The sequence below is a fragment of the Leptinotarsa decemlineata genome, unplaced genomic scaffold (genome assembly GCF_025532065.1).
Source record: "Leptinotarsa decemlineata unplaced genomic scaffold, Ldec_3_MD MMD2_tig00004307_RagTag_RagTag, whole genome shotgun sequence".
In the NCBI taxonomy this organism is placed as follows: Eukaryota; Metazoa; Arthropoda; class Insecta; order Coleoptera; family Chrysomelidae; genus Leptinotarsa; species Leptinotarsa decemlineata.
In genome coordinates, this window is record NW_027412606.1 from 1,706,920 (window position 1) to 1,732,896 (window position 25,977).

A 25,977-nucleotide genomic window follows, 5' to 3' on the forward strand; every position below is an offset into this window, starting at 1 on the left:
AGCGGGCAATGACCGGTCAGTAGCCCTGTAATTATTCTGAGCCGATCCCTACTATATTGAAGTAGTTCTTCGGTTCTTTTCTCGGACGGTTCCCTAATGAAGGTTTTACTGTATTTGTTGCCAAGTACTTTTGTCCAGTACTCTATGTGCTTCTTATTGGTCCATGTCGTAATCTGGTTTCTTACCAATGATTTTGGTAAGAAACCAGAGTTTTATCATTACCTGTGATTCTTGAATGCCCTGGCACCCAGTACAAAGTTAATTTTCCCGTTTGCAAGTTCATTCAGTTCTTCATGGCATTCCCAGACCAGTTTTGATGTGTCTTTCGGGTTTGTCAGAACCCCTAGTGCACTCTTGCTGTCTGTAAAATTATTGATCCGCACATTTCTTTGAGGTCTGAATTTAATAAACCTTGCACACTGCAAGATAGCATACATTTCAGCCTGAAAGACGGATGTGTATAGTCCTAGCGGATAGCTGTAGTTTAGATTTCTATCCGCTCGGTATATTCCAGCTCCCGTTCCATGTTTGGTCTTCGATCCCTCTGTATACCAGGTGTTTTTTCCAAACATGTTTTTGGGATGACTAATGGTCTTCCACTCTTCACGGCTTATGATTTCGGCCGTGACGTTTGTGTTAAAGGTGTACTTCGGTGTCATGTGGTATTGTTTACTCCTCCGTATTTGTTTTCAGATTATTTATTGAGACCTGAGGTTCCTTAGAGAGTATTTTGTAGAGCCTGGCACATGCTTGGGTCTGTTCGATCTCCTCACATTTTTCAGATTACTTGAGCTTCCATAGTTCATTCTGTTCAATAAGATTATGAATGAAACTCACTTTTCTCCGAAAAATCAACCGGAAAAGTTCAGATTCTTTTCCAAAAGTTACTAAAATGATCAATGGATTGTTACTGATATATCATTGAAAGACCGATCTAGAATTGATGCTGGAACCTGTAACAATTTTTTTTTCATCAAGCAACTTGAATTACATTCTAGTAAATGGAAGAATACCTAATTCGATGATAAGACCCCCATGGAAATATATTTGAAAAAGTGTTCGGCAAGAACCTGTTGAGATCGACTAGAATCGAAAAACAAAAAAGTAGTGAGAATGGGCCTTACTAAAATATTGAATAGTCAATATTCACGCTTAAACAAAATATAAAGGGTAACATCACCCAATTTTCTCCGATATTTAACGCCTCTCCACCAAAAACCTGACGAGATCGGTGAAAACTGTATATATCAAGTGATGAACAATGTTACTCTTAATAGATTCTATATGGAAATATGGAGTTAATAGACTGCAAGGGGGATTCAACCCCTAATATTAAAATTGTGCCTGAGGCAGTTTCTCGCGAGAATATGTGGATCAATGAAAATCTACAATAAGAACATATGGAAAACAACCCAAATATCATGGAAATGAATATTATCTATATTAATTACCAATGAAAAGGGTGATCCCGCCCCTATTATGTCAATAAATATAAATTTCTGTTTGTCAGAAATTGAACGAGATCGGAAAACTTTTCAATACTCAAATGATTCATTATAACCATCTCGATGAAATGCATATAGGGATATATACCTGTTGAGATAGACTCGATTCTAAAACAGAAAAATATGAAGAAAACCCGTAGTGAAATAACAAATAGTATCTATGTAGCTTTGAAGAAAAACAACAGAGTGATACCGATTTGCTCTTATGGCCTGATCTTTGTTTTGAAACCCTATATGCATTTCATCGAGAGCGTTATAATGAATCATTTGTGTACTGAAAATTCTTCCGATCTCGTTCAATTTTTGATAAACAGAAATTCATATATATTGACAAAATAAGGGTGGGACCACCCTCTTATTATTATTGAATATGAATGGTATTTATTTTCATGATATTGGTGTTGTTTCCTATATGTTCTTGAAACAGATTTTCATGGATTTCGATTTTCTCGCCAGAAATTGACCTGAGCAAAAATTTTATATAAGGGGTTGAACCTCCTTTCAGTCTATCAACTATAATAAATCAACATGTGCATTCTGTGCAGAGAAACATTTTTCATTATTTGACATATGAAATTTCTACCAGTCTCATCATATTTGTGGTAAATAGATATCAAATACCAGTAGACATTGTAATTACTTGTAGAAATAGGGGTGAGATCACCCTTTCTAGATTCAAGCAGCCTGGCTACTTCTCAATTTTTACTAAAGCTGTCATTTTGCATTATTTTGTGTTTAAAATCCAAGTATATCTCGACAATTGTTTGCCAATCTCTTTTTTGAAGGTATTTCTATTAAGGGTAGTGACTCGCCTTTTTAGGGTGATCTTTGATATGAATTCCAATATGCGTGATATAATCATGCATTTCTACATCCAAAATTCATTGTGAAGTAGACATATTTCGAGAAACTATCATTGTGAGCATTTTTCATCTGGTCAACTGTAAAATTGGAGGAATCGGATTTAAATATCTGAAGCTAACTTCAGCCACATACAATTTAGTTGTTGTTGTGGGATCCAATTGTAATCCTGAATTCTGGAATAGACTCACCTCATGGTGTTGTCGTCCTACTTTGAATCGCAACAAAGTAGTTCATTATCAAGTTGTTTTTTTCACATCAAGTAATAACTCTACTGAAAGTGCTTTCAGCTGTATTCATAACAGTGTTTAGGTCATCTTCAATAACCATAATAATAATATCATAATAAATATCAGACAATGAAAGTCCGAACTAATGAAATTCATCATAAGAGTAAGTTTCCAATATTTTTTGTACCAAAAATATCGAAGTATTTTGCAAGATTATTACCCCATTTAACGCATCAACATAGAGGGGAGTTTTGCGAACCGTTTGTTCTTTCACAGGGTGAAATATCCATGCCTAATTTATGTTTAACACTCCATGCCTGGGAAGCACACGTCCATCTTGAACATCATTCCTGAAACTATGAAATGGAATCGTTACCAAAGAATTGAAAAAATATCAAATTCATACACGGGAATATTAATCTCAACTTCGAAGCTAACAGACTAGTTATACACATTCGCCTTCTGCATTCATGTATAAAAAATATTACCGCAACTTCGCACACACACACAAGCCACAAATTACGAAATTATGAATGGGTCGTAACCACATCATCACGTATTGTATGCACCTCTTTCGTATCTTTTTATCTCTCGTATAAAAAAGAACATTGTATTTTCCCCATTATGGGAGTACGTTAAACAAAATACTTTCTAACAAACATGTAACAAGGTTGCATGTCGCTTTATCTCTTTGAATATTTCATAGAGTATACCTAAAAACGAAAAAGAATCGTGTTGCGCAAAACAGTGGCGTGTCGAATTTATTTCAACTTGATGAATGTTCGTTCATAGTGGAGGTGCATGTTGAATGAAATATGGTATTATAGTGCATTATAGCATGATGTTACTAAGAGAACGAATTTCAATTTGAAAAACACGTAGAGCACCAATACAGGTACCCTTATTCTTCTTCTTCAGACAATTTACAGTTGTATACAATACGTGAAAGTGACACCTTTCATTGTAACAATATACACATTTTATGGGTGAGTTTACCACAAAATAAGTACAGAATACTCTGATGATCCATCAACTTGTGCTTCTGAAGTCATGGAAGTTATTATAAGATCCACGGATGCATATATTCCTTTTTCAATGAAACGAACTTCTGCCGTCAAACCTGGGTTTGCCGGCAGTTAGCACAAGTGCTACTGAGTTGTTCTTCCACTCAACCTCAAAAATATTCTACCTAAGCTGAAATAAAAAGAAAGTAATACATAAAAAATTGGGATTATTCAAATATCTATTAGGATGCTGGAGAAAAAGTCCATTACTGAGACTTATTCTGATCTCATAATGATGAAAAATGTATAGGGTTGGGCAGTTTATACTTGAAGTTGGCTTTCGAACAGAAAGAGTTTGAATCTTTTCCGTAAAACAGAAAGTTCTGAATTTCTTATTTCTTTTGGTAACAGGTTGATCACTTGGCATATATTATAGCTAAAAGATCGCTTGAAAAATTCAGTTTTGAAACTAGGTGTGGTAAAAGTACCTTTAAATCTGATGTTCAGATTGTGAACATCGTAAGTAAATAAAACCGAGTAATTATCAGTCTGTGTTTTCTTCTTCAACTTATCACAGCAATAGTAACAACAATTAGGTAATCATTGGCTGTCGCGGGCCAGATTGATGACAGGAAATCATTGGCTGTCGCGGGCCGGATTGATGACACTGGCGGGCCGGATTTGGCCCGCGGGCCGTAGTTTGGAGACCTCTGGTTTGGAGTGTCCAAAGCTCGACTGAAATCAAGAAGCACGAGTACAGAACAAATACCCTCATCTGTAGCCCTAATAATGTCGTCCACGATATCAGGAAATCTTATGTAGGACGGTTACTGTAGAAGACTGTTGAGACAGATTATGACTAGAAAACAATAAGAACCCAGAAAAGAAGAGCAATTATGCTTCTGAGGACCATATATAGAATTGAGAAGAATCAGGTCTAACTGCAATATTATTATCTGCTTCAGATCCACAAAAAATATGAACAGCCGCTTCACAACAATCAAACAATCAAACGCGTACAGCGACTCCAAGAATTGCGTGTATCAAAAATTATATAAGTAAAAACGAAACATTATCAAATCTGAAACAAAAGATGCACCAACATAACATCATATGGATCAAAGCTGAAATATTTCTCAGGAAGAAACACTGGTTTTACGGTTCCTGAACAAGTAGCTTCTTTGTTGTACGGCTTTTTATTCACTGAGACTAAGACTAAGACTAAGAATAAGACAAACCCCTCTACCATGGCTTTGAACCCCCAACAGAAAATAATGTTATATTTTTTTCCTATGGAAGAAGCCATGGGTGCAGTGTATTTGTCGACGGTATAATTCAAAGGAATATCTATCCATACCACCTTTAAAAAAACAATGATTTTTCAAACTCCTAAAACTAAATACTTATTTGTTGAAGAATGTCTTGGCTAAAACTAGGCATATTTTCACATTTATCGAAGTTGATTTGTTATTTCGTTTGTTAAGAATGACATTTTTCAAGAATAAATTTTTTATATTCATTTATTCAATTCATTGAGAGTAAATGATTTGACTGCAGTACGGCTGTACGGCTGTAGCACTGATCTATATAGATATATTGCTGTGGTTTCTCGCATTTCTGGACAGACTATAGTGTTCATTCTCTATTCTGAACAATGCATTTCATTTCATTCTTATTATACTCACTTTCAGGAATAAAAACAAAGGAGTTCCGCAGTGCATCAATAGAACAAAAGGGGATCGATCTTGAATGAACCCATATTCGAATCCATAGACCATGTACCCACTTCATTTCCGAATGCAATATCATTTCAGAGGAAACTTATTATTCTTGTCGACGAACCACTTGAGAAACGCCTTTGAGAGATCTAACCAATCTTTCCATTTCAAATGAATTCGTAATGTGAAGCCGTGTTCGATAAAACCGATAAACCATGAAATTTAATGAAATCCCAGTTAACAGACGGGGAACCGATAACGCAGCAGAAGAATCAATAAACTTAAAATTTCATGAGCAATCCGGAGAGGAGCAAATCGACATCTGTACATTCGCCTTCAAATATTTCTAACGAACTTTGAACATTTCCAGTCATAACGTTTATGCTTGTCTCCTTCTGTTGCTGACGATATGAGATTTTCTCGCCGAGGAAATTTCCGTTCCAATCTTATATTTCCGGATGAAAATATTTGCAGTGTAAGCGCCATCTGTTGATGAAGTACGCGCGAAATGACGAACGCCACTCATTTTATAGACCTCGGCGGGGAGTTTGGAATTCGAAATGAACTCATAGTAAGCAATTCATTCGAAAATAAAAAGACACTTCGGAATAGATCTGGGAGTCAGTGCCGGGACAGAAATGTACCCGAGAGTTATGAAACTGATTTTCAATTTCGTTTCATTTCTGGACAGACTATAGTATTCATTCTCTATTCTGAACAATGCTCATCATTTCATTCATATAATACTAACTTCCAGGAAGTACTTAAATACATCCTGAATTTAATCTTGTTCTCAATGTTATTGACTGGAATAACAATAATTTGTGTAAAACAGACTATTATATACCATTTTTCATAACTCTCATACTTTATTGCGAATGTGTTTGAACATAGAACAAAAACTATTATCTTCAAATCAAAATTTGACAGCTACCAGTCAAGACTTACATTTTATTTTATCACCGCATCATTCAAAGCCTACTTGATCAAAGTGTGCGTTTCAAAGTCTGCAAGAAAAAACCTCAAAAGTCTCTATTTTGAAGATGACTCTAGCAGAACATTAGATTAGATTAGATTAGATTCCTTTATTTCCTTCATTATGACGAACATTTACATTTCGTATAGGAATTGTCAAAGCACATACACATATTCAACATAAAACAAGTAAATAAATAAATACGAGGTGAAACAAATACAAATATTCAGATGAAATATGAGTAATCATGAGGCAAATAGTTATTTATGTATCAAGGGAATTAGGAGGGCCTTAATTACCGATGGCAAAGTTTGCGTCCCGAAGGCCTCTGGCCCGAGGGACAGCAATTGCCTGAGGTTATTAAGGCTCATTAATTCCCGTGGTACATAGATAATTTTATTTCTGACCGATTTCAATTAAATTTTGTTAATTTTTGAAACGGAAAAATGTACCAATTCATTACCTTCCCGGTATATTTGAATCAGGTACCGTTGATTATAGTAGAGTTTTCTTGTTGCTAGGTTGTTGCTATGTTACTTGTTTGTAAACAGAACTTTGTTATCAAGCTGTGTTTGCGGTGAAAACGTGTTTTCTACCCCAAATATAATGGAGGATATTTTGAAAAAAGCTGAACAAGCAAGAGAATCATTAATTCCATCGAAAAGTGAAGCCGTATACCAAAAAGAATACATGATATATCTGGACTGGCTGACACGGAAAAATGTTATGCCAAAAGATGTCACTGAAACTGTATTTCTGGCATATTTTCAAGAACTGGTGAGGAATTTTCTATGTTTTTCGGTAGATTTGGTAGTAATTGTGTTTATTCGTTTCAGTCAGAAACGTATAGTCCGAATTCTTTATGGACTAAATGGTCAATGCTAAAATCGATGGTGACTATACATGAGAAACGAGATATCACCAAGTTCAATGAACTACAGGCTTTTTTGAAACGGAAGAGTAAGAGTTATAAGCCGAAAAAGTTTGCTGTTTTATCTCCTAAAGATGTTATCAGATTCCTAAAGGACGCTCCTAATGATATTCATTTATTGCATAAGGTAATTTTTTTTTTATTTTCCTTTTTGTGTGTATTTATTTTCTTTTTTTTGTTATAGGTTGTTTCGATTATGGGTTATTTTGGAGGATACAGAAGTCAGGAACTTTTGAATATGAAGATATCGGATATAGAGGACCGGGATTCCGTTATGGTAGTGAACGTACCGGAAAGTAAAACTGGTGTATCGAAGAAATTTTTTACAGTTGTGGATGAAAAAGAGTTCTCCGCTTTGCCTTCATTAAGACTTTATATGTCTTTGCGTCCTAAAGGTATTGAACGATTTTTTTTGAGCTTCCGACAAAATAAATGTACATCTCAGCCAATTGGAAAAAACATGTTTGGGAAAATCCCCAGCAAAATCGCAATGTATTTAGGATTGCCAAACTCATCTTCCTATACGGGACATTGCCTTCGTCGCACTTCTGCTACTGCTCTAGCCAATGCAGGAGCAACTATGACTAACTTAAAAAGACACGGAGGTTGGAAAAGTTCCACGGTGGCGGAGGGGTATTTGGAGGATAGCATCGAATTGAGAAATAAAACGGCGCGTATGTTGTCTACTTTGTCATCAGAAGAGGCAGGTACCTCGACTGTAGTGAACAGAAGCTCCAGCCATACAAAAGAAGAAATTGTTTCCAGTGGCGGAAGTAATTTTCAGGGAACATTTCAAAATTGTACATTTATTATTTGTAATGACGTGAATAAATAAAATATGGTTCAGTTTTCATTTCTATTTATTTTTACTTGTGAAAGGTAGAGGGAATCATAAAATCTATAATGTCCCAAGGGAGTTATGACCCTCTTTATTGATAGCGTAACTATGACGATATAAGCTTATAATATCCCGGTCAGAAATAATAGTTATTTATGTATCAAGGGAATTAGGAGGGCCTTAATTACCGATGGCAAAGTTTGCGTCCCGAAGGCCTCTGGCCCGAGGGACAGCAATTGCCTGAGGTTATTAAGGCTCATTAATTCCCGTGGTACATAGATAATTTTATTTCTGACCGATTTCAATTAAATTTTGTTAATTTTTGAAACGGAAAAATGTACCAATTCATTACCTTCCCGGTATATTTGAATCAGGTACCGTTGATTATAGTAGAGTTTTCTTGTTGCTAGGTTGTTGCTATGTTACTTGTTTGTAAACAGAACTTTGTTATCAAGCTGTGTTTGCGGTGAAAACGTGTTTTCTACCCCAAATATAATGGAGGATATTTTGAAAAAAGCTGAACAAGCAAGAGAATCATTAATTCCATCGAAAAGTGAAGCCGTATACCAAAAAGAATACATGATATATCTGGACTGGCTGACACGGAAAAATGTTATGCCAAAAGATGTCACTGAAACTGTATTTCTGGCATATTTTCAAGAACTGGTGAGGAATTTTCTATGTTTTTCGGTAGATTTGGTAGTAATTGTGTTTATTCGTTTCAGTCAGAAACGTATAGTCCGAATTCTTTATGGACTAAATGGTCAATGCTAAAATCGATGGTGACTATACATGAGAAACGAGATATCACCAAGTTCAATGAACTACAGGCTTTTTTGAAACGGAAGAGTAAGAGTTATAAGCCGAAAAAGTTTGCTGTTTTATCTCCTAAAGATGTTATCAGATTCCTAAAGGACGCTCCTAATGATATTCATTTATTGCATAAGGTAATTTTTTTTTTATTTTCCTTTTTGTGTGTATTTATTTTCTTTTTTTTGTTATAGGTTGTTTCGATTATGGGTTATTTTGGAGGATACAGAAGTCAGGAACTTTTGAATATGAAGATATCGGATATAGAGGACCGGGATTCCGTTATGGTAGTGAACGTACCGGAAAGTAAAACTGGTGTATCGAAGAAATTTTTTACAGTTGTGGATGAAAAAGAGTTCTCCGCTTTGCCTTCATTAAGACTTTATATGTCTTTGCGTCCTAAAGGTATTGAACGATTTTTTTTGAGCTTCCGACAAAATAAATGTACATCTCAGCCAATTGGAAAAAACATGTTTGGGAAAATCCCCAGCAAAATCGCAATGTATTTAGGATTGCCAAACTCATCTTCCTATACGGGACATTGCCTTCGTCGCACTTCTGCTACTGCTCTAGCCAATGCAGGAGCAACTATGACTAACTTAAAAAGACACGGAGGTTGGAAAAGTTCCACGGTGGCGGAGGGGTATTTGGAGGATAGCATCGAATTGAGAAATAAAACGGCGCGTATGTTGTCTACTTTGTCATCAGAAGAGGCAGGTACCTCGACTGTAGTGAACAGAAGCTCCAGCCATACAAAAGAAGAAATTGTTTCCAGTGGCGGAAGTAATTTTCAGGGAACATTTCAAAATTGTACATTTATTATTTGTAATGACGTGAATAAATAAAATATGGTTCAGTTTTCATTTCTATTTATTTTTACTTGTGAAAGGTAGAGGGAATCATAAAATCTATAATGTCCCAAGGGAGTTATGACCCTCTTTATTGATAGCGTAACTATGACGATATAAGCTTATAATATCCCGGTCAGAAATAATAGTTATTTATGTATCAAGGGAATTAGGAGGGCCTTAATTACCGATGGCAAAGTTTGCGTCCCGAAGGCCTCTGGCCCGAGGGACAGCAATTGCCTGAGGTTATTAAGGCTCATTAATTCCCGTGGTACATAGATAATTTTATTTCTGACCGATTTCAATTAAATTTTGTTAATTTTTGAAACGGAAAAATGTACCAATTCATTACCTTCCCGGTATATTTGAATCAGGTACCGTTGATTATAGTAGAGTTTTCTTGTTGCTAGGTTGTTGCTATGTTACTTGTTTGTAAACAGAACTTTGTTATCAAGCTGTGTTTGCGGTGAAAACGTGTTTTCTACCCCAAATATAATGGAGGATATTTTGAAAAAAGCTGAACAAGCAAGAGAATCATTAATTCCATCGAAAAGTGAAGCCGTATACCAAAAAGAATACATGATATATCTGGACTGGCTGACACGGAAAAATGTTATGCCAAAAGATGTCACTGAAACTGTATTTCTGGCATATTTTCAAGAACTGGTGAGGAATTTTCTATGTTTTTCGGTAGATTTGGTAGTAATTGTGTTTATTCGTTTCAGTCAGAAACGTATAGTCCGAATTCTTTATGGACTAAATGGTCAATGCTAAAATCGATGGTGACTATACATGAGAAACGAGATATCACCAAGTTCAATGAACTACAGGCTTTTTTGAAACGGAAGAGTAAGAGTTATAAGCCGAAAAAGTTTGCTGTTTTATCTCCTAAAGATGTTATCAGATTCCTAAAGGACGCTCCTAATGATATTCATTTATTGCATAAGGTAATTTTTTTTTTATTTTCCTTTTTGTGTGTATTTATTTTCTTTTTTTTGTTATAGGTTGTTTCGATTATGGGTTATTTTGGAGGATACAGAAGTCAGGAACTTTTGAATATGAAGATATCGGATATAGAGGACCGGGATTCCGTTATGGTAGTGAACGTACCGGAAAGTAAAACTGGTGTATCGAAGAAATTTTTTACAGTTGTGGATGAAAAAGAGTTCTCCGCTTTGCCTTCATTAAGACTTTATATGTCTTTGCGTCCTAAAGGTATTGAACGATTTTTTTTGAGCTTCCGACAAAATAAATGTACATCTCAGCCAATTGGAAAAAACATGTTTGGGAAAATCCCCAGCAAAATCGCAATGTATTTAGGATTGCCAAACTCATCTTCCTATACGGGACATTGCCTTCGTCGCACTTCTGCTACTGCTCTAGCCAATGCAGGAGCAACTATGACTAACTTAAAAAGACACGGAGGTTGGAAAAGTTCCACGGTGGCGGAGGGGTATTTGGAGGATAGCATCGAATTGAGAAATAAAACGGCGCGTATGTTGTCTACTTTGTCATCAGAAGAGGCAGGTACCTCGACTGTAGTGAACAGAAGCTCCAGCCATACAAAAGAAGAAATTGTTTCCAGTGGCGGAAGTAATTTTCAGGGAACATTTCAAAATTGTACATTTATTATTTGTAATGACGTGAATAAATAAAATATGGTTCAGTTTTCATTTCTATTTATTTTTACTTGTGAAAGGTAGAGGGAATCATAAAATCTATAATGTCCCAAGGGAGTTATGACCCTCTTTATTGATAGCGTAACTATGACGATATAAGCTTATAATATCCCGGTCAGAAATAAAAGATTAAAATATTCATTCAGTGTATAAAAACAATGGTCGAACAAAAACGACTTCAGTCTATTTCTGAATTTCGTTGGGTTTTTGGTGGTTTTTATTATATTTGGTAATTGATTAAAAATTTTAGGTCCCATTAATTTAGAAGAATTTTGAGTAATTTCATATTTAGGGGTCCCTTTTGACGTGTATCAAAATTATGGATATCACTTTTCAGGGTGAAATCGGTTTTGTTCATAAACACATAGACGCATACCTCAAAAATATATATAAATACTAGAGTTAAAACTTCATATCTTTTAAAAATTATTTTGCAGGATTCTCTCTGAGAAATATTGAATATACATCGAAGTATTGCTTTTTGTGCAATAAAAACATTCTTGCTCATTGTTGAGTTGCCCCACAAGCAAACACCGTAACGCAACCTGGATTCGACCTGAGCATAATAAACCTTCATTAGTTGGTGTTTATTAAGAACAACCCTCAAATTTCTGAACATATAAGTTATTAAGCTTAACTTGGATACTAGCTGATCACAATGGGCATTCCAATTTAAATTTTCATCGATATGTATACCTAGAAATTTTGCAGTGTGAGTACTTTGTGTTATTGATATTCAGATCAAGTGTTTCGACTTTGTTTTGGTGATTATGGAAACGAATTACTTGAGTTTTTTTGGTATTAAAAACTAGATTTTGATTTTTGAGATATTTGGGAGTCAGAGTCATAACATTTTCATATTTATTAATTAAGACATCTGTTCGTTTATCAGATATAAGTAACGATATATCATCTGCATAGGCATAAAATAGAGGGTATGAAATTTCTCTATCTATATTGTTTATATACAGTATGAAGAGAATCGGTCCCAGGATGGATCTCTGTGGCACTCCAGTCTAAACCGTTTTCATTTCGGATGTGGGAGAACATCTCCATAATCAAATTTATGAGACACGCATTGATTTCGATTAGTGAGAAACGAAGAAGCCCAATTGAAAGAATTTCCCCTCAGACCGTAAGATTCCAGAATATTCAATCAAGTGTACTTGATTTTCAGTGAGATGATTTTAAGCTCCATTGAAATATGTCGGAATATACAGAATTTCGCATTGAAAATATAGTTTTTCATCAATAACTTTTGATATATCATTGAAAAATAGTTTTTACACTATTTAATCCAACATAAAAAAGTGCTTTGGAGATGTTTCTCAAACTCAAAAACAATTATAGATATCGAAATGTGATTTTTACCACTGAGTTTGTCATAAAATTTGACCCGTAGATACAGTCATCAGTTTTCATCTATCTAGTTTGAAAACGGTAGTTTTCCTTCAAAATAGTCTAATTTGGCTCACTCTGTACATATGGAGTGTTTGAAAATCTTGAATTCTATACACTGTTATGACAAAACGGAAAGAATATCATATCTTGAAGGGAAATATGGATACATACAAAATTGGAAGATGTTTATGGACTCCACAAGTCTTGAGAATTTCGAATGTTATACAGAGTGTTTTGGATCGAATCATCAAGTATAATGGAAAGTGGATCCATCACGTCAATAGGAGACATTCAGGTTAAAGGTTGAACACCAATGAGTCAACCAGGCATTTTCTAAAGGCGAAAATCCATAATAAAAACCATCGTTACTCTATGGTTGTCAGCGGCTGGTTACTGTTACTTTCTACAACCGGGCTGGAGTATCACACCAGAGTCCTATCATGAGGGAATCGATAAAGGTTACCGAAAATCGCAACAGCAGCAGCCGAAACTATTTAACAGAAGAGAACCGAATCTGCTCCATGACAACTTCCGTCTCCACGTTGTTCAAATGATCGTCTGAAAATTAAACAAATTGAGTGTTGAAGTACTGCTCACTCTCTATACTACCCAGATCTCTTACCAACCGACCACCATCTGTTCAAGCACTTCGATAAACGACCTCCTAGCACAAATTTTCACACAGAAGAAATTATTACGTTGACAATACTGACTGAACGACTTGGGTTCAATTCTCATATCGATCGTTTTTTCAAATTTGATTTCCCTCAGCTACCGAGGACCACTAGGACCACGTCACTAGTGCACATGACAATGGGGCTCAGGGGTGAAGTTATAAGAAACCCTAAGGAGTGAGGCCGAGTCTCAAAGGGGCCAAGCTCTTTGAGTATCTCCGATATTCATTTCATCCTTCTCTCCATCGATTGCGTCACACGTTTCTCTCTTTCTCACTCACCAAAGCCTCTTCGAAACACTTACCAACAACGCATGACCTTGAACTGTTCTAGGAACAAGCTTGTTCATCTACTGATTTGAATTTCCCGCTGTACTCGCGGTAGCTTCTGATTGGTCGACTGGATGACGGCAAAAGTGGAGAAATGGAGACGACTACGTCACACGTGTCTCTTTCCCACTAACCAACGACGCGTGACCTTGAAGTGAGCTTTGAAGATCGAAGGTCGTTAAATCGTCAGAATGAACTTGCTCAAATTTGCACGTGTTTTTCCATAACGAATGAGCAAGAACTTTTGTAATTATTCAGGGTGTATCTAAATAAGTGTAAAACATTCAAGGAGGTGATTCCTTATCGAAAAAAGATAGGATCTTTCATATAAAGGAATTTCATTGGAGCATCCCTTGTTAAGATACAGCCCCTTAGAGGGGGTACATAAAATTTGTATAACAATTTTTTCACAAGCACTAAAGAAGTTACAATATTGAAATTAACCTAACGTTTTGTACTACTAAAAAGACACTCAGCCAGAAATTTATTTGGTTCACCCCATGGTTGTAAGGGGTGGAAAACTTTGTAATATATGTATACCATCATTCTACATATTATACTGAATATCTTCTTCAGTGCAGAACATCTACTTGAAGTAAACAAGAGGATCATCAAAACGCTTACGAGGACCTGAATATAATAGTTGGAAACAACCCCAAAAAATTGAAGTGGAACACTCTTTATTAATTTCTGCATGAAGGAAACTGAAACTTTTCAGTATCAGGATCATAAAATTCCATTTGAAGTCACGAATCTCCCTGCCTGTTGACTCCAACTTCAACAAACTTTGCATCTAATTACGGAAGAAAGGTAAATAGAAGTCTAGTTTCAAGAGATCCATTATACATCACGATCACAATGGTGTGGATGATGTTAAGGGATCATAGAAAGAGTTCTGATTTCAGCAGCATACGGTGAGATCCATTTGAAAGTTTAAACATTGAACATAGAAACTGAAATTTCGATTCATACTATTTGGAAGGGTTTTAATCTACAAGTTTCATTCAATACAGGGGGTAACATAAGTACGTTGAAATATTCGAGTGACGTATTCTTGAGAAAATTTCATGAAAAAACGTCTGTGTGAACTTGTATCCGAAACTTTTTTTTTGGAGATACAGGCTGTTGAAAATGAATTTTTTTGTTCCTTTTTTCGAAATAACTTTTGCAAAAAATGGGTTATTTGCACAAAATTTGGTACTCTGGGTTTTTTTGATGTGGGAAATCATAATTTTCTGTGATTTACTTTTTCAAATTTTCCAAACATTTTTGACCGTGAACTTCCGTACTTTCCATAAAAAAACATAATTTCCACATCTTTTCCAAGTAAAAAAGGTACACCTCCTCAACAACGCTGAAGGTGATCGTTTTTGAGATATTTACAATTTTATATATCGATGTATATTACCTAGCTTCTGAAGTGCTAGTTGAAGTTGCTGAAAATAATACAAAAACTATGTATGTGGTGGATCTTGTAAAAATCAACCACTTTCTCCTGTCTCTGTATCTGTAGAGTAGGGAGGCTGAGTGTATACCCACAGCACTTAGGCCACATGTGACCCATTGTACATCCTCTCAAGGAGTTGTCCTACTAGGACATCGTCCATCCTTTTTTTCCAGAAAGGTGGACAGGTCACTAGGAGACATCTCTTTTATATCGGCAGGTGTAGGCCAATACTCGCAGAACACAGACTATATTATTGACATGCCTGACAGTTTCATCTTCCTGTTCACACATCCTGCATAACATGTTAAGCGTAGGTTTCTCCTGGTAATTGTCAGTCTTGCCAGATTTACCCTGGCAAAGCTGTATCCATTGATTCCATCCCATTTATTTAGGGATTTAGCATGGGTGTGACGTTTGGCTAGTTCTGCAATTGTCGAAGTCATCCACTCCACATCCTGAGCTTCTTTTGGTTTTAAGTCGTCTGTATATATGCGTATTGCACTTGTGGCATCTGTCTTTGTGTTCTGTTTCATTTGTATTCTGTAGGGTTTATTGAACACAAGACTGGGTTCACTTGCATTACTCGCTGCCTGCAGCAGAGGTCGCGCAACAAGCGCTTTTCACAATAATGATAATAATAATTCCTCTATTCCATCTGGATCATTTACATGATATTGGAAACGTCACAGTCACAAGAATGTCTCATTCAAAGATAGAGTATTCTAAGGAATAAATATAAAAAATGTATATACATATGAAACACATTACTAACATCACTAAAACAGTCGCTAAACAGATGATTGAACATTTCATTCAGAGCGGATATAAGTAAAACACATTACAAACATTATTAAAACAAATGATTTCAGTTTTGCCCGTGTTGAAGAAACTCTGTAGTACTATAAAAGGCGTTCTCCAAGAGGTATTTTTTGAGAGTGGACTTGAAAGTAATTTGACTGTTTACCTCTTTTACGTATGTGGGAAGAGAATTAAAAAGTTTTATGCTCATATAAAATGGACTGTTGTCATATAGAGCTGTGTGATGTTTGGGAAGCCTGATAGAGTTTCCTTGTCTTGTGGGATAGCTATGAAAATTAGAATTTTTTTCAAACATTTCCTGATGGTCTCTGAGGTATAGAATGCATTTATAGATGTATATGCTAGGCAGAGTCAGGATTGAGTTCTGATTGAAGCATGTTCTGCATGAGTCTCTTGGACCTAAACCAAATATCAGCCTAATACAGCTATACTCTAAGTGTGTTCCGCGGAACCCTAGGGTTCCATGATACCTCTGTCGGGGTTCCGCAAGAATTTAGAAAGAAAAATCAAAACACCTCTCTCTGGTCGCTTCGCGGCTGCGCGGACTCCGCGGCCGCGCGGGGACAAAACGGTATGAACGTTATTTATTTATTTATTTATTTGTATAAACATGTGTTACAATAGCTGGTACAATATCTCATAAGTTTGGAATCAACAATTTTATACTTGTACAACCCGTTCGCTCTAAGTTTGGCGGTCTGTGGAATGCGCGTACCCTCCCCCACGTGACAACAAAACTTATAATGTGTCATAGTTTTACCCAAATATGTACGTACACAATTTTTATTGTTACAATTAAATAAAAAATATTTTTATATTATGTTTTGCTGACGCTACTTTTCGAACGTCATACCTATCGCCAGCGGCAAACTTAAAGCGAGCGGGTAGTATACTTGTGAGCGCGCAGTCTCTTTGATAAAAGCCGCCTCTGAATCAGACGCTATAGTTGTCAACAAGCGACTTTCGACTCTAACTTCAAAGGATAAAGTCGATATTGTTTACAACGCAATTTTTAAATTTCTGTTTTTATTTTTGCTTTTTGTTCATCAAAGGTGCCGACTCGAATATTTTCGAGAATATTTGAGATCGAGTCTAGGACTAATTATAAAAGCGGCGATCGCGCGTCGCGCGTCGTCAGTTGACGATTAGCGTTCGGAGCGATAAGTTACTATCTACTTACAAGCTCGCTAGCGAGAAAATAATATTCATTGTTTTACTGCCTGCTGTATTCTGTTGTCTCAGTGTTATACATTTCTTCACTGTACCTAGGTACTAAATTTAGTCTCTCAGGTATACGCAGTAACGATTGTGCATTATTTAAACCCCACTATCCTGACGTGTAACATTATAAATAAAGAAGAATGGAACGTTGGCTTAAAGGTGTTAAACGTGTTGCACCAACATCTTCTAATGACGCTGACTGTTCAAAAGCAGTGCGCGCGGAGAATATAGCAATCACCGATCCAGAAGATGATGCCACGACGTCAAGCTCGACGGTTTCAAAGACGAAAAGAAGGAAGTATGATGAATCTTATATCAGTTTCGAATTTGTTGATTCCAACGGCTCACCTCTCTGCATGCTCTGTAGTAAACTGCTTCCTAATAGTTCCACGGCACCTGCCAAATTGCGCCGACATTTAGAAACTGTACAACCCGAGTCTAAAGACAAGAATAAAGGATTTTTTGTTCGCAAAAAAGATCAGTTATTAGAAAGTCAAAAAAATATGATGCATGTAACACAAACCATCAACGAAAAGGCCACGAAGGCATCATATTTAGTTAGCTATCGCATTGCACAAGCAGGTGAAGCGCACACTTCATAGACATAACAAAATGTATGCTCGATGAAAAATCTGCAAAGCATCTTTCTACTGTTCCGCTATCAAACGATACTGTTTCACGACGAATCCATGATCTGGCAAGCTACGTCAAACAAGAACTAGTTACACGTCTACAAAATACACGATTCGCCTTGCAAATGGACGAGTCGACTGATGTCGCTGGTTTGGCTATCCTGCTGGTTATTGTGAGATATCCATATAAAAGTTCTTTTGAAGAAGACATGCTTATGTGCTCACCGCTGCTCACAAACACTACCGGGGAAGAAATTTTTAATAAAATGAATATATTTTTTGAAGAAAATAATCTCAGTTGGAACAATTGCATTGACATTTGTACAGATGGGGCCAAGGCGATGACAGGTAAAACAGCAGGAGCAGTGTCACGAATGAAAAATAAAGCGCCTAATTGTAGTTCCAGTCATTGTATTCTGCATAGACAAGTACTTGCGATGAAGCAAATGCCGTCAAATCTAAAATCAGTTATGGATGAAGCGGTAAAAATAATTAATTTTATCAAATCACGACCACTACAATCCCGATTGTTCTCATTATTGTGTGAAGATTATGACAGCAAACATAAAACACTGCTGCTCCATACAGAAGTGCGATGGCTGTCTCGGGGTAAAACTTTAACAAGGCTATTTGAACTTGGAGCCGAGTTACAAATGTTTCTTTCAGCAGATATTTCTTTTAATTTGAAGGACCGTTTGTATGATAAAACTTGGTTGTTCCGATTGTCTTTTATGGCGGATATCTTTCAAAAACTTAACGAATTGAATTTATCGTTGCAAGGTAAACAGACAACAGTGTTTCAGGCCTATAATAAAATAACTGCTTTTAAAAGAAAATTAGATTTTTGGATCATTTGCATTGGTAAGAAAGAAATAGAAAGCTTTACGTTACTCAGTGAGTTTGTTAGCGAAAACGGCTCAGAAATGTTTGAAGATGATGTGTTTGAAGAATTGGTCCAATATCTCAGTTCGATGCGCGCATCTTTTGGAAAGTATTTTCCCGAAAAACACACTACAAAAATTAAAGTGAATTCATGGATTTATAATCCTTTTTTACCCAACTTGGAAAAGCCTGAAAACATGTCAAACGAGATATATGAATCTCTTTTAGAAATGTCATCAGACACAAGTATGGAGTCACTGTTCAAAACGACGCCTCTCAATGATTTTTGGTGCAAAATCCAAGATGAATATGCAATGCTTGGCCAAATGGCTCTGGATATTCTTCTCCCGTTCTCAACTACATATTTGTGCGAAACAGGATTCTCTACCTACGCAGCCACGAAAACAAAATATCGCAATAGACTGGACGCCGAAGCTGATATGAGACTCCAACTTTCTTCCATCAAACCTGATATCAATCAATTGATGAAAAATAAAAAACAGTTTCATATCTCCCACTAGATAGATTTTTTTTAATGTTTTCTATTATTGTCCTTGGCAAGTGGTGAAGTAAATAATAATTAGTAACTGTTACAGTGTACTTTTATTATGCTGATTAATAAAGAATACACTTATAAAAATAATTGTTTTATTGTAGGGTTCCATCAAGTATTTTGCTTCCCAAAAGGGTTCCGTCATTAAAAAAGTTTGAGAACCACTGGCCTAATAATTCTCTTTTGGGATATGAAAATTCTATGAGCGTGTGATGTGTTGCCCCATAATATTATATTATAAGATATATGAGAATGAATTATGGCATAATATACGTTTAGGAGTTGCATGTTATCCAGTGCAGTTTTGAGCTGTAGAATTGCATAATACCCACTACTAATTTTTTTTATATAAAGTTAATATTGTTTTCCCAGCTCATATTTGCATTCAAATGAGACCCCAAAAATTTTGTAGACACCATCTACTGAACTCCATGGATATGGTATTGAGTTTGATTTGCAGTTCCTCAGGATTTCTTGCGTCAGCAGCAATTGTTGTATCATCTGCATATAGGATGGTATGTTGCACACTTAGATGTAGTGATAAATCACTAATAAATAACAAAAACATTAGCGGACCCAGAATGGATCCCTGAGGAATTCCAAGATCTGTGTTGTATATAAGAGATTTCTCTTTTCCTATTTCTACATTCAATCTTCTGTACTGTAAGTATGACAGTAACCACTTCAAAATAGTGCCCCTAAAACCCAATGAATATAACTTGCATTTAATGATTGTAAGATTGATGGTATCAAATGCTCTGCTTAAATCGAAAAAAAACTGCTCCAACAATAGGCTTAGCCCCCTATAAATCATTCGTTTTCGAGATACATATTATTGAAATTTTTAAAAACATGATTGGTTTTTGTCATTAGTTTTTTGCAATTTCAGTTATTAGTGAGTGAATAGGGTTTCAACAAGATGGGGCTCCTCCACATTATGAACGTGTGGTACAGGCATGTTGGAATGAAACTTCATATGGGGTCACATCCAAAATGTAGTCTACAAAAATAGGCCACCAGATATCTTAAAGTTGGGAGAAAGAATGAGAAATTAAATTTCTACCACTCCTCCTCACATAATTTTAGATTCAGTACAAAATGTGTTCAGTGAGTTTATTACTGTCAGGAGGTTGATGGTAGATCTAAAGTAAATATTTGTTGTTTATCAAAACTGTTTTGTTTCTTTTTCTCCTGGCATAACTATTCATAACAACATAAAATTTCAAATATCCTGTTCATTCATTAACAAATACATTTTATTGTTTCATGCATTTTCATCAACCCTGAACAATTATGCTTGTTCAATTTTCTGTAAAAAAAATATAGTTATATTTTATTTTTATTTTTTTTTGGGTAATTGTTATGATGGAGAACTTTATACAAGTGTAGAAGGGCAAACTTTTTAGTTTACCCCGATAAGTTACTGCGTAAAAATCAAAGTATTTTTCACAAAGAAAAATCTTCTATTTTTCAGTAACTTGTCGTATTTCACAATTTTGCCTATCAAAAAAAATTATTAAGAAATTATACTTATCTTTTACGTTTCGGAGGCCAAAATCTGCCTCCGTCTTCAGAAATGGATAAAAATTCGAATATATACGCAGTTATTCCTTTTTTTGAGAGCTTATTTCTTTACTTCTTCGACAGATGTCAAAGAAGTTTTGAAATATGAAATTATGTCAATGTTGTTGATTGACAACTGAAATATTCGATGTAATACAAGGTCGATAAAAACTGATTTTTCCTCCACAAAAAATGACTTTCGTTGAATATAGTTATATTGTAATTATATCCACATACTCCACCTTGTGTGGCTTTTATAATGAATATCCATCATTTTGTGTTATTTCTTTAATAAATTTGAGACTGGTAACAAGTTATTTTCAAAATTCGAAATCTCGAAAACGGTTTGAATTAGGAAACGATGTGTTTCCCAATTTCGAGCAGACGTGAAATATGGAATAATATATATGGTATTCTCTTAAAGAAAAAGCAACTTTATTTCTTCAAGACTTTTTGACTGATCCTGTATACTTGATTTTTATTTAATGTGACAGATTTTGACAAACTCTTAAGCTTCTGTACCTTAACATTTTTCGCTAGTTATCTTACTTTGAGAGATAATCGACTGTTTCCATACATATCAGCGAACCTGTATAGTATAAATTTATTTCAAATTTCAGAAGATTGATCCAAATGATGATGATCATTATCCTATCTGCTGCATCCAGATATATGATCGTGGTTATTTCTTATGGAAGCACCATAAACTACATGAAAAAAAAAATCGATTTTTACTGAAATTTCTTTTTACTTGGTAAGAAGTTCTGAGAATGTTTTGCAGTGTGAGATTATCTATTCAGATATCTGTCATTTTTGGTGTATTCGAAATTTATTTCGCATACAAATAATCAAATATAATACATGATAGTCTTTTTTTCACTGATAAAAAATACCTGCATATGCAACTGAATTTTACACATATGAGAAAATTGTATTTATTTTGTGGAAATTTTAACATGTTTCGAATACTTGATGATAATATCACTATTTTGTTTGGAAAATGCATCTTCTTTTTTAAAAATCTTCAGCGCGCACATGAAATTGAAATAAATATCACTTTGCTTTCGACAGCGTTAATGCCGACATCATTCTGACAAGGCTAAAATAAGTTAGGGAAAACAATGGAAATTCTGTCAGCAATGAATTATGCATGGGCAAACTGAATTAACGGAAAAAGGATATTGAAATGCCGTGTTTTCCTGTAATTTATGTCGCGAGAAACGTTAAATTTAGGTCTCGCTCTTGAAAACTGAATTATTTACTCTAATTCGTTTAGTTAGTAGCTCTTCCGTCATCAACGAGCAGACTAATAATCGACTCATATACAGGTCCAACCAAAAATATAAGTTCCCATCAACAAAATTATTGAAGGAGAAAGTTTCTCATAATTACATCAACAAAAGTTTCATTCTGACTTTCTGATAACGGCAAATCATGAACACTGTAACCCGAATGAGAACAAATTTCAGCAAAATGAGGATATACACAGGAAGAATTTTGATTTTCTGATGACTTTTACGCAAAACAAAACAAAAACTTGAAAAGAACATTTTGCAAAAGTTGTTGAAAAATATCTTCAAAAACAGTAGTTTAATTCTGATGTGGAGAAAGTGATTTCATTCAATTTATTTCATACTAGAGGTTGTACAACAGTTTGATACAGCTCACAATCATTTATAAAATATCTTTCCAATACACAAATAACTGAGATACTGCCTTTGAGATGGTTTGACCACCTTTCTGTTCTGATGACAATACAATTTAATGAATTCTCTATCATTGTAAATCTAAGATGGACGCAATTGTTTGTGTTCTTTAATGTGTTGAAGTTACAAATTTCTTGATTTCTGGTTGTTTGATCTGGGAGCATTCCCGTCCAACTTAGAAATGGGTAAAATGATACCTATTCATGAAAGAAACTAACATACTTCACCGGACAACTATAAACAGGTGAATGGAATGAACGTTATTTTCAAAATTTGTGAAAGTATCTATTACGAAAGAATTGACGACTTTCTGGAAAGAAAAAGGGTCTCTCATGTCGACAACATGGATTCCGTATAGAGAGATCAACGGAAATTGCAACAATTTGATTCATGGAATCCGTCTATTATAATATTGATGTAGGCAATTATGTTGCTGGTACTTTCTTTGATCTCTCGTGTGCATTTGACAGCCTACACATAAATTTAATTCTGTATGAACTAGAAAGAAATGAAATAAGAGGAAAAATTCTTGTAGTAATGAAGTCATGCCATACTGAAAGAAAACCCTAGATAAAATTATTAAATGAATGTTCTGACACCTACTCAGTAGATATCAGGACATGGACTTTCAGAATTCTAGGACATCGGCTACGGAGGCACATCTTCACCGGCAGCAGGAGGTTGCATATCTTGATGAGGATCTAGAAATGATTTCGAAGTGACCATGTTCAATGCCACAAAAAACCAGGCATCGGTTTTTTCAAGAAGATAAGTGTCTCCGAAACGGATATAATAATGTTAGGTCAGACAATTCCCGCTTTCTGCTTTGGTAAGTTTGTTGAAGGTTGAAATAGACACCAATATGTATTGGCACAATCATGTTGCTGGACACCTCAGCAACTTTTGATGCTTTATAAAGCTCAGATCAGACTTTTTTTGGAGTATTATTCTCATGTATGGAGCTCTGCCCCCAAACATACCCTGAAGCTGCTGGATTCCATTCAGAAAAGAGCTATCCGCCTGATTGGAGACACGAACATAGAAGAAAGGTTGGAGATTTGTCTCTCTTCTACAGATACTTTCACGGTAGGTCTTCAAGTGATTCCACGATATCAGAAATATGCAACGGACTGTGACTGCTCCTCGTTTTTTAGATTCAACTCTGTACACTTCGAACTTCATTGTTTGAGAACTCTTTCATCTAGAGAAGTGCGGTTATGTGAAATGAACGTCCTGAGAATCTTTTTCCAAATGGATTTCATCTCCAGCGATCCAAATCCAATACGAATCGCTACTTTCGCACAGGTACCGTTCTAAGAGAACCTTAAGGATTTTTCTGTAGTGATTGTGGTTTGTTCTTATAAGAATCATATCACAATGTTTGTAGACGATTCTTTGGTGGTGGCCTCTGCACAGACCCTGAGGGAACTGAAAAATACTGTAAGTGAGGTCATAAACTCTTTCATAAATAGGTATAATGCTAATAATTTGACACTAAACATTGATGAAACTGTATATATTCAATTTAAGTGCAGGAGAAACAGTCCTGGTTCTTCTCTTGCCAAAATTCAGAACTCAGAATCAACCAAATTTTCAGGATTTCACCTAGATCAATATATGTCATGGGACAACCATCTTCAATATATACAAAAAAAACTCTGGATTTTTTGATATACTCCAGCTACAAAAAACAGTGGACAAAACCGTACCAATAGACATGTACTTCACTAGATACTGTCACCTCTCATACTCATACTCATACATCCTCATCCTATGGGGAGATTGCACTAATGCTGAAGGAATTTTAGTCTGCCAAAAACGCAACCTGAGACATGTTCAGTATGAAATGCGAAGAGAGTTGCAAAACTATAATTATTGACAACAAAATATTGACCCTTTCTTGCATATATATCTATGAAAATATTAAGTTATGTACCTAACAGAAAACATACATTCATTCTAAAGAAACTGATCCTTCCATAATTATCCAAAAAAACTGCAAATACATTTTGCGTACCTCAACATAAATTAATAAAATTTGAAAAAAGGCCAGGAGACAGCAACATACAGAGCATGAGTTTAAGAGAATAGAGAAAAATAATCAAGAAAATAAAGCTGGGGTAAGCATATTATTCTATTAGAGAATTCGTCAATGACTCGTTAGAATGAATCAAACAGAACGACCATTTTCATTCACCAATATATATTCATATATGTTTTATTTTTACATTTCACGCTTTATATTAGCTTCACCTGTATGTATGTATGTATGTATGTATGTTTGTTTGTTTGTACGTATGTTTGTTTGTAACTTTCAAGCTCGGGATCTGTATTGACAGAATTATCGGCATTATTGCTTGATCTATTCGCGGGCAGATGGCGTTGTACGCAACTCTCGACATTATTGCTTGATCCATTCGCGAGCAGATGGCGTTGTAAATAACCTCCTTGATAGGTTGTTAGAAAGAAAATCAAAATGAACGAATATGGCTTTAAAAACCTAAAAAAACACACTTTTGAAGAACATTGAACTGAAAAGTTAAAAATATTTTTTAAAATATGCTTGAAACAATAACGATCGGAAAATACTAAAGCAAATTCAAATCCAAGATAGAGTGGATGTAAACATTGACATGACCTAAGCACGTGATTTTGAAAATCTCAATATTTGGCCAGGGTCGTATGCAGAACCAAGATCTTGTTGATCGCAAATGCTATATCATACTTAGGAAAACTTTTTCATAATAACGAGTGAAATGCACAAATTTTGCAGTTTAACGGAAAAAATGCAGATAATATGTGTGATATAAAAATATTTTCATTGGATTTTTCACAGCGCACTCAAGCATTATATGAAAAGAGACGTAATTATTTCTGTATTGATAATTTTTATTTTATGTAAAATCAAAAGGAATATTAATCAAAATTATTCAGCTGGATGAATTTGTCTCTTCATCAGTAGTGTCATCCTCACCAATCTGAATTATCAGTGGCTCGATTTGTGCCTCTATTATGTTATCAAACTTCCACATCTTTGTCTCGACTTTCGATATCACATGCCGAACACACTCCTCCTATTCCTCCGCTATGACTCTTTTCAAAGCTTCATCTGTTCTGTTTAAAATCTGTTTTTCCGTTAATCAGCTGCCGCCCCCATACCAACGACAACTCTCAGAAGTTGAGAAACTTGTGCGAGCTAAGGACTAACGAGGTCTAACCTTTTAACTTGTGATTCCTAACACAAAAAGTACTTTGAGATCTGTAAATTTGAACATGTTGTTATGCTGAGCTACAAAATTCTTCACATCCGCCCATATTAACTCGATGAGATTGAGCTCGCAGTGGTATGG

The 25,977-nt window shown here is 35.3% G+C and overlaps 2 protein-coding genes across 6 annotated transcripts in view; one reads left to right on the plus strand and one right to left on the minus strand.

The window, feature by feature from the left end:
- The window catches only part of LOC141483851 (selection and upkeep of intraepithelial T-cells protein 1), a 566,613-nt gene that overhangs the window by 236,008 nt on the left and 304,628 nt on the right, over positions 1-25,977 (minus strand). The gene's annotated exons all lie outside the window — the stretch shown is intronic.
- On the plus strand, positions 6,564-11,522 carry LOC141483849 (uncharacterized). 5 transcript variants are annotated; one of them, XR_012466323.1, is made up of 5 exons: positions 6,564-7,352; positions 7,410-8,729; positions 8,789-9,010; positions 9,068-10,668; positions 10,726-11,522. XR_012466323.1 is itself a non-coding variant. In XM_074178749.1 (5 exons), exons 3-5 carry the CDS (start codon positions 10,217-10,219, stop codon positions 11,374-11,376), a joined length of 1,044 nt encoding a protein of 347 aa, XP_074034850.1. In that variant the 5' UTR covers positions 6,564-7,352; positions 7,410-9,010; positions 9,068-10,216; the 3' UTR covers positions 11,377-11,522. The 5 variants fall into 5 exon arrangements, 3 of the variants coding, with proteins under 3 accessions (XP_074034850.1, XP_074034851.1, XP_074034852.1); XR_012466324.1 differs by having other exon boundaries at positions 6,564-7,071; positions 7,131-7,352; positions 7,410-9,010; XM_074178749.1 differs by having other exon boundaries at positions 7,410-9,010; positions 9,068-10,387; positions 10,447-10,668.